This window comes from Sminthopsis crassicaudata, chromosome 4 (genome assembly GCF_048593235.1).
Source record: "Sminthopsis crassicaudata isolate SCR6 chromosome 4, ASM4859323v1, whole genome shotgun sequence".
Lineage (NCBI taxonomy): Eukaryota > Metazoa > Chordata > Mammalia > Dasyuromorphia > Dasyuridae > Sminthopsis > Sminthopsis crassicaudata.
In genome coordinates, this window is record NC_133620.1 from 28,168,248 (window position 1) to 28,177,735 (window position 9,488).

The following is a 9,488-nucleotide window of genomic DNA, read 5'->3' on the forward strand; positions in this document are numbered from 1 at the left end:
TAATAAAAATTGCGGTGCTAATAGTATTTCGGTGAGAACAAAAAAACATATTTTCTCCAGAGGCCATGTGTTCAAAATGTTTCTCTTTTGGGATGTGTAAACAAGTCTGGACACCATTGAGAGGGGACTGGCTGGGCCTGTTTAGTTTGGTCCCGGAGGGAAGAAACTTCCCCAACGCTCTGAAACGAAGTTTCATGTTCTCAGAGATGCCCAAGTGCACAGCTTTCTGTCTCAGAAGTTGGTGAGAGTCTCAGTTGGAGGGGGAGGGGGGGCAGGGCGCTGGAGCTTAAAATCCCTTGTCCTTATTGGAGGGGCTGCTGAGACAGGGATCCAAGCTAGTCTGGGAGGAAGGGAGAAGCTAGAACCGCCCCCTACCCATACCAGGGTTAGACTTCCCTGGCTGAAGGGAAATCTCCCCTGTCCCCAGATTCTCTGTAGACTCCTGCACCCCACAGTTTGCCCAAGGGTAGATTCTCAATACCCCCAAGCCTGAAGTAGATGAAGTAAACATACAACCCAGCCAATCCATATGCTTTTATTAAGTACCTACTGTATGCCAGGCATTGTGATGGACTTTAAGGAAACAAAGGCTGAAACAGCCGCTCTGCCCAGAAGGGGCCTCCGTCCCACTAACATTGTTATAAGTCTGGAGGGATAAGGAGCCATGTGCCCTGGACTATGCCAGAGCCTCCCCCAACTGCTCCTTGTGCCCACTGGAAGGCCAGCCTCTCCTCTGCTCTCTCAGGAGACACCAAGTAAATCAGGCCCTGAGCCACAAAGGGAAGAATGGAGGGGGTGCCATCCCACTTTCCATCATTCCCCCACCTGCTTGGACAAAGCACCCCCATCCTCCCCAAGTCCTCCTGGGCTCTCTGTGCTGGAAATCCACAGGAGTTCTGCAGGGGAAGGAGGCTCAGGCAGCTGAGCTGCTAAGTCAGTCTCCGTAGCCTACAGAAGTACATGGGTCCAAAGTTGGCCCAAAGGACAGGGAGAACCAGCTCTCCCGTGCGGCACGATGGGAAGAAGGAGAAGGTATCCTGGAAGAGATGCCGGAAGCAGCTCAGGTCTTCCACCTGGACTTGGATCTGGTACTGGCTGGCCAGAATGTCGATGGCTCCACCTACAACATACTCATTCTGCAGGTGGGAGAGGGTGCAAGTGGAATAGACAGCTGTCCCTCCGGGCCTGGTGGCGAGCAGGCCAGCCCTGAAACCAAAGAAGGAAGGAGAGAAGGGGGTGAAGGGCCAGATCCAGCACAGAGTACACTAACCAATGATGCACTCCTGCTTGTCCTCCCCCCGGAAGTTCTCCTGGATTGATTCTGAGTCAGAAGACAGCTGACTGAGAGCTGTGGCACCCCGTACCTCCCAGGGCTGGGGAGTCTGTCCAGGCTCCAGAGCATCCTCGAGTGGCTCCCCCCAGACCCTCCCACATGGTCTCGCACCAGCTCCCAGCATGCCTCATTGCCCCTCCCCACTTACGCCAGGAGCTGCACCTGCAGCATGGGCAGCATCTGGCGCTCGGCCTTCCGCGAGCGCTGGAAGATGTTATTGTCCTCCTCCAGCACCGAGTGTCGGTCGGTGGTACAGGGCACGTCCACCAGCACCTGTGCCCGGAGAAGAGGCCTGAGAAAGCAGCGGGGCCCCATGCCAGCCCGGCCCAGCCACCCCCCCACTAAAGGAGGGGGACAACCACAAAACAGAGGTGGCTCGGGGAGAGGAACCTTGGGCCAGACCCTCCTCCTCAGGGGCACTCATAGCATGTAAATGATCACACTCACACACTCAGACTCAGACACACACACACACACACACACACACACACACACACACACACACTCACACACCCCAGAACACAAGCAAAGGGGTTCTTGGGAAATTGGCGGCGTGTGCCTCCTTCTCTGGAACACACAGGGCCTGGAGGCCCCTCAAGGCTGGGGCAGGGGCAGCAGGGCCAGCGTCACTCACCCGGTCATAGGTGTCCCTCTCCAGGTCTCCCCACTTCCTTCCATCCTGGGACGTGACTCGCACCTGGCTCACATCCTGGGGTACATAGTGCTGCAGAACCTGCTTCAGCCTCCTGGTTCGGGAGCCAGAGATCTCATTGGCTGTCAGGTGACCTGGGAAAAGGAGTATGGACTGAAGAGCCCGAGGAAGAGCTGACCAAGCGGCGGTGGCTGGACCCAGTCCTCACACACAGAGAGCCGCGCCCAAGCCAAGGAAGCTCTGGCTTCCACCTGCTGACCAAAAGGCACAGATTGGCCCAGGAAGGAGGCCATTCACAGCCTGGCCCAGCCCCTCACAAGTCATGTGATATGGAGTTCTCATGTTCTACAGGGTCAGCACAGCCTGGGAAGGAAAGGGGCTCTCAGAGAGCAGCACAAACGGGCATCCAACCTGGTCACAAAGCCACAGACTCCCCAGGGTCTCCAGAGCCTCAGCAAGGGCACCCCTAACTGCAGTCTCCTCTACACGCTTTCTAAAAAGTGGCTGCTCGGGGTCTGCAGGAAGACCTGCATGAGAGGGTCGCCACCAGCTCCTGAGGAGGCCTGTCCACTCTGGGAAGGCTCCCCTAGGTAGAGAGAAATGCCTCCTGACATCCAGCCTACACAGGTCTCTTGGGCCCTCTCCCCCGCCCTGCCCAGTTCTGCCCTCTGGGGCCTTCTTTCACATGAACCCAAAGTTCCCTCAAATACTCTTCATGGGGCTCAGACTCGGGGGCCCTTCCCCCAGCTGTCCAGGACTCCCCCAACCCTCGTCCCCAGGCCAGGGCTCTCCCAGCACCCACACATGTGATCTCTGTGGCCCTAAGCCTCTCAGCCCACAGGAGGAAATTGAGTTCTGTGTGCCAGCTACAAAAGCTGGGGCAGGACTCTCTCTGAAACCCGAGGCAGCTCTAAAGCTGCAGCCCCATCTCCCCCAGTGTCCTTCTGAGCCTTATCTCTTCCCCCAGGGAAGAACCATTTCCTATGTGCTTCCCGCCGAGCTGAAGGCTGGGGACCTCCCCAATCTCGTCTGGTCCTCCCCACAGGGAGGGGGAATCAGGAGCATCACTTCTGAGGCAGGGAGGGAAGTCCCCCTCTCGCTTCCCCGATGCTCCTGAGACAGGCGGGCTACAGACGGTCTGCACTCTCACTTACGGCAGCAGCCGGTCAAGAGCAGGCCCAGCGTCTTCCCCCCAGGCCCAGCACACAGATCAAGGACGGCGTCACCCGGCTGCACATCTAGAGCCAGGACAGGCAGCAAGGAGGAGGCGTCCAGGAGGTAGTAGTCGAGAAGGCCCAAGCTGCTGGCTCTGGAAAACAGACCAAGGAGCTTCAGGACAGAGTGGGAGCCCAAGGAGGTGCCCCACATATGGGCAATGCCCGGGGACAGGGGGAAGGCAGGAGGCTCCCCCACCCCAGAGGACCCAGAAGCAGAGGAAAAGCTTCCTGAGCAGCGGGATGGACAATCTGCAAGGGGCGAAAACTCCCTCTCCCTGGGTCATTTGATTCTTGTGGCTGAAGTCCTGTGGGCCAGGGCAGTAGCCACACTTGGCTTCTGGGGTGGGACACTTAAGGAAAACGGGGCATAGCTACCCTAGAACCCAACCTCCCTGTTCTGGGGAACAGAAAGCCAATGTTCTCTCACCATAGTGGACTAATAAGAAACATGACTGAGGACACGTCTGCATGCTGCTCTCCGGAGCAGGGACCACACACCTGGGCCCCAGGACACTGCCAAGAAGCTCAGGGGATCTGAGGGCGAGCCACGAATGTCTCAGACTCAAACTGCCTTGGACTGACACAGAGATAAGGGCTAGAGTGGGCTGCAAAGCTTGAAAGGCTACAGAAGAGGGCGATCCTTAGCTACAGCTTTCTACAGGAGAATCGAAGGGCACAACTTCAATGGGTGAATGACCAGATGCATTTCCACTCTGGAAGACTTCCTCCTACATCCTCCCACAGAATCTGGGGAGGAAACACGCAAAGAGCAGCCCCAGTTCTTCCTTCCCTGGGGGACACCTAGGGAACTTTCAGAGCCCGGCCTCTCCCTGTCCTTAAATGATAGTCCAACTTCCCTACCCAGTCCTCCCTCAGGCACTCCCCTCCCCCAAACTTTGTCACATGTAACTCTGAGTCTTCAGACTCCACAATCAAAATCTGTGTGCTAGGGTTACCGAGGTGAGGCTTCCTCGGTGGGCCTGACCCAGGATCCACAAAGCACCAGCAGCCTCCCGTCTGGGGATCTCTCCTGGCCTCCTGTTCAATTCTGGGCCTGCAGCCTTCAGTAGAATCTGCCCGGATCATGGGCCACCACCTGCCTGCCCGGACATGAGCAGAGGCCCAAGCCAGCCTGGAGAAAGCTTTAGGCCTGGTTTTTCTGCACGGTTTTCTCTGAGGAGGCAGGCTCTGACGTCATTTCACACCCCCACAAGTGGAGATCTCACCTCCCCGGGCACTGAGCTGGGTCTTTTCCATCCCATTAGCAAACAACCTTCTCCCTGCTCTGAGCCTGGCGTGACATCAGTGGGAAGACTGCTCGCTCAACTGTTAAATGTGTCCAAGGACTCAGGGCAGCGTCGTGTTCCAGGGGCCCCGGGGCTTTTCCCTCTCCCACAGCCTCCCCCATTCTGCGCTGTGGACATGGAAGGAAGGCCCAGTCTGCCGACTGAAGAGTGGTGTTTCAGCACCTTCCGGGTGAACGGCACCTGAGCCACAGAGACAGAAGCCCTTTCCTGCTTTCCAGAAGCTCACGGTCCCGTGGGGAGATGCCCTCTGGAGGCTCAGCCTCCAAGCAGGTGGTCTGGCCTCTTCTTTCAGGTCATTCCTACTGTTCCATTTTGGGTCTTCAGTAGCTGTGGCTGCAGCCGCTGTAGCCATGGTGCCCGGGCTGCTACAGCAGATGTGGTGTGTTAGGTTCTTACTAAGTGCTAAGTCGGTATTTGACAATTTTCTACTTCTGATACTAAAGAGCGGAAAGAGACATATATGTGCCAAAATGTTTGTGGCAGCTCTTTTTGTTGTAGCTAGAAACTGGAAGATGAATGGATGTCCTTCAGTTGGAGAATGGTTGGGTAAATTATGGTATATGAAGGTTATGGAATATTATTGCTCGGTAAGAAATGACCAGCAGGAGGAATATAGAGAGGCCTGGAGAGACTTAAATCAACTGATGCTGAGTGAAATGAGCAGAACCAGAAGATCACTGTACACTTCAACAACAATACGGTATGAGGATGTATTCTGATGGAAGTGGAAATCTTCAACATAAAGAAGATCCAACTCACTTCCAGTTGATCAATGATGGACAGGGGTAGCTGCACCCAGAGAAGAAACACTGGGAGGGGAATGAAAATTGTTAGCACTAATATCTGTCTGCCCAGGTTGCATGTACTTCGGATCTAATGTTTATTGTGCAACAAGAAAGTGATATTCGCACACATGTATTGTACCTAGACTATATTGTAACACATGTAAAATGTATGGTATTGCCTGTCGTCGAGGGGAGGGAATAGAGGGAGGGGGGGTAAATTGGAAAAATGAATACAAGGGATAATATTATAAAATATATATATATATATATATAATAATAAAAAAAAAAAAAAAAAAAAAAATTTTCTACTTCTGGCCTTTCCTGGGAGTTTGACTTGTGAATTCCTGGGGAGGAGCTTGAGTGCTTGGGAGGAGCAAGCTCATTGGTTGAAGTGGTTCTTCCCAGAAGCCCTTGCATTATCCCACGCCCATTCTCTGGGAGGATAAAAGAGGGCAGCTCTGGAGGAAAAAAGTCAGTCTCTGCTCTAGACCAGGCTTGAGGCGGCTCTCTGCAGGAAGGGAAGTCACTTCTCTGGACCAGAGTTAACAGCAACTGCCTGGAGACAGCGGTTCTCTACAGGAAGAAGAGTCTGGCCAGGAGATTGAGTTGCCCCAGCAGATCTCCTCCCAGAGAGCGATCGGCAGCTTCTGGAGACGACAGCACGCTACAGTGGTGGACTTGCCAGGCCCTCTGCTGCTTCAGTCAGGCTGCCCGGTGTGGGGATGGCTGCTTCCCCAGGACTGTGGGCTCCTGTTCCCGCCTGACTGCTGGTGGCAGCTGGTCAGGAGTCGTTGTTGGCGGCTCCCTTCTCTGCAGCGATTTCCCCCCTCCAGAGGGGCTGGAAACAGCTCTGGCAGTCTGGAGCGCTGCTATTCCCAAGGCTCCTGTGTCAGCGTCCTGCTTGTGGCCATCAGTCCGGGGGAACGGCCTGGCCCATCTCCCGTGTCTCCCCCAGGGCCCCGTGACATCGGCGGCCGATCCCGGGCCTGTCCCCATCCCACCTGCAGGTCAGGCTTTCAAGGCTGAGAGGATGGTGCCAGGAGAACGGCGGCTCAGCCATAAGGGGCCGCCCTTGGAATCCCCCGAGCATCATTGGGTGTGGAGCCTCTTGGGGAGTGGACCCTCAGGCCCAGACTCACCCCGAGCAGGACCAGTGGCTGGGCTGCAGGAGCCTTGAGCTGAGCATGGGGAGGAGGCTGGCCTCCCAAAGCAGCTCAGGCAGGATGAGACAAGGGCTACTGGGCCCCGGGGCCCCGAGTCCGGCCCCCAGCTCTGCCGCCCAGTACCGGCGGGGCCTCAGCAAGGGAGGGGGAGGCTGGGAGTGCTGTGCTCTCACTCCATGTCCTCCCTACTTTCTTCAGCAGTAGCCGGACCACCCCCTCCTCCTCGGCATTCCCCCTTCCAGAAACCCCAGGATTTCACCTGTCAGCTCCCGCCAGGCCCCTCCGAGCCCCGGGGCTGCTCCCCAGCCAGCACCTGCCTGGCCCCACTCTCCTGTGACAGCCCCAGGCACCCTCCTTCTCTTGACCTGTTTCTTGAACTGAAAAGTAGAGTCCAGGAGACACCCCCCCCCCCGGGTTGCTAGGAGGTCCCAGCCCTAAAGCTCTCACCTGCCCTCCAGGGTCCTACCTGGATGGAGGGAAGCGGCTGACGTCCCCTCTGGTAAACGTGTAGCATCGCAGGTTGGGGCTGCAGGGCCAGGGGGCTGCTGGGGGGCAGTGTGTCTCAAGCTCTGGGGGAAGGGCGGGGGCGCTGGGATCCTCGGGGAAGGCCTTCCGCCGGCCCCTCCTCTGGGCCTCCATCACAAAATCTTTGGCCTCCAGCTGCTCTAACTCGGAGGCGGTTTTGTCCCAAGTGGAGAAGTTGTTGACCAGAGCCCCGTACTTCCGCTCCGAGAGGAGGCTGACCCGGATGGAGGGCCACAGGTCTCCAAACTGGACCTTGTAGTTCACGTCGAAGTTCTGCAGGGCCAAGCGGGTGGGGGAGAACTTTGGCTCTGTGGAGGCCTGCAAAGTGAGAGAGGGGGCTCAGGCCTGCCCCGAGTCCCGGCCAGACTCACTGTGCCCGTCACACGTCGCTCCGACGCCTTTCGGGCTAAATTCACATTCGTTCAATGAGCGTTTTTGTCGGCTCAACCGAGCTTAGACACCTAGAAAAGGCCCACTTTGTGACCCCGAAGAAAAGCCCTTCGTGGTCCGGGCCTCCAACACAGGAAGACCGTGAGAAGGCGCTGACCCCGAAGCTCGGGTCCCCCGTCCTGCTGGGCAGTGGGCTCAGCCCCCACCGGACCTGAACTCCCACGTCCTGGGCCCCCAAATGTAAACTCTTGGACAACGGGCGCTATTGGTGTCCTCCTGTCTCTGGCACTTAGCACAGTGCCCGGCACACAGTAAGTGCTTAATAGATGCTTAAAGACACTCGTCCTTGTCCTCAAGAAGCCCCCTCCTCTCCATTTCATTCCGTATGGCGCCTGGGCCACACAAGGGAAGCAAGACGGGGCAGCCCAGGCCTCGGTCTAAGCTTCTGTCTAAGGGAGTCTCCGGCCGTGGGATCCGCCGGTCAGGGCCAGAGGACTAGGAGAATGAGCACGTTTCCTCCCTTGGCTTTGGGGAGGACAGAGCAGGCCCCGGGCTCCTGTTCTAACAAACATCGGCCTGCCCGGCCACCAAACCGGCCCGAGGCGCCCGCTCCGGTTCTTCCTAGAGTTACTCCCCGCTCGGGCTCTGCCGGTCCTTGGGCCGCGCCGCCCAAAGCCTTCGCCCTTAACCTGGAGACACAGGGGGACTCCGGATTCTCCCACCGCGGCCGCGACACCGACCGGGCCCCCGCGGGGTTCGGGGGCGACGAGGGGCCGCTCCAGGCCGCGGCGCAGCCAGGGAGAAGGTCGCCTTCAGGGGCCCGCCCATCGCTCGCTCCTCCCCCCTCTACTCCGGGGTGACTCGATGGGGACGAGCAGCCGGCCCCCGGCCTCGCAGGGCCACGCGAGCCCGTACCCCCGCACACCGTCCCTAGAAGGCGCGAATTATCTGCGCGCTCACCCCAGAAAGGGGGACAAAGCGCGTTTGAACTTCGCGCCAAGTCCGGGCGCATGCGCACGCCACCCCAATCACGGCAAAGCACAAGCGCACTTCCTGTCCGGGCGCGGAGGTCCCTCCTGCAGTCTCCCCACCGCCCCCGACCCCCGGGCAGGGGACGCTTCCGGCGGGGCGCGTCACTCACCCATTTTTTCTTGTGCCGCAGCCTCCGTGGAATCAGCCCAGGCGCGGGCCGCCTCAGCAACCGGCGCGCCTCTGCCAGAAGGCGCCAGGACGCCTCCATCATGCTGGCTACGCATGCGCACGTCTGTGCGTCCGTCGACGTCCACTTCCGGCCTAGCTGGAGTTCGGACCGGGAGCAAGCAGCTTCATTAAGATGGCGCCCACCACGCCGGAAGTCAGGGCGCAACTGGGACGGGACGCGTCACGTGACGCTCAGCGATGGGAGGGACGAATCTTGGGCAATGACGTCAGGAGTGCAGACAAAGGCGCGGCCGAAGAGAGGTTTCTTTGTCCTCCGGGTTCCCACCCGAGATTTGGCGCTTATCGGGTCTTCTCCGGCCCCGCAGCCGTCCTCCCGTACGGCATTTCCGCAAACCGAGGCTCCGGGAGGGGCGGTGCCCGAAACTCCCAGAGGACCGTGACCCGGAGCCCTTAAATCGCTGTAGTCGGGCTTCACAGGACTCAGCCTTCGGCTGCTTTCCACGTTTCCACGAGCGCGGCACGTGGGAGAATAACTTATTTCCTTCCATTCCCGCCTTCCCCCTCCCCCGCCCCCATGCTCCTGAGGGTTCAAAGATGGGTTAACTAGGGAAGAATGAGTGCCTCTCACACACCCCATACTGGGGCAACACTAGCCTGGGGCAGCAGCCCAAGCGTTTCCAGGAGCCCCATTTTACAGATGAGAAGACTAAGGCAGAGAGCCCTAATCACTGGGCAACACAGCGGCCTTGCATGTGGCTGGGCAAAGGGAAGATTGACGGAGCATGCTGAGCAGACAGTCAAGGAATGAGTGGGAGAGGCTCCCGGAGGGGGAAGGCCAAGAGGTGTTCCAGATCCTTCCCTGGATCCAGACCCCGGATCCCACCATAAGCTCCTGGACCTCCCTAAGGAGGCAGCCAGTGCCTGGGGTCCCAGCAGAAATGACAAGAGACACGTG

General features: G+C 58.3%; 1 protein-coding gene across 1 annotated transcript; it reads right to left on the reverse strand.

Annotated features, from left to right (window-relative positions):
• Positions 1-519: 519 nt before the first annotated feature.
• Positions 520-8,680, reverse strand: NSUN4 (NOP2/Sun RNA methyltransferase 4). Its single transcript, XM_074266052.1, has 6 exons — positions 8,514-8,680; positions 6,924-7,300; positions 3,140-3,294; positions 1,968-2,119; positions 1,482-1,606; positions 520-1,206 (listed from the first exon to the last, which is right to left on the reverse strand). The coding sequence occupies exons 1-6, from the start codon at positions 8,613-8,615 to the stop codon at positions 930-932; spliced, it is 1,188 nt and encodes a 395-aa protein (XP_074122153.1). The 5' UTR covers positions 8,616-8,680; the 3' UTR covers positions 520-929.
• Between the last annotated feature and the right edge of the window lie 808 nt (positions 8,681-9,488).

What these genes read in the sequence shown, in the direction of transcription:
- NSUN4 (XM_074266052.1), bottom strand. Translation starts at nt 8,615, where the DNA reads ATGATGGAGGCGTCCTGGCGCCTTCTGGCAGAGGCGCGCCGGTTGCTG. An exon ending in AGAGGGACACCTATGACCGG is followed by an intron (nt 1,607 to 1,967) that starts GTGAGTGACGCT and finishes CTCCGGGCACAG; the next exon opens with GTGCTGGTGGACGTGCCCTG. An exon ending in CTGCAGGTGCAGCTCCTGGC is followed by an intron (nt 1,207 to 1,481) that starts GTAAGTGGGGAG and finishes CTTTGGTTTCAG; the next exon opens with GGCTGGCCTGCTCGCCACCA.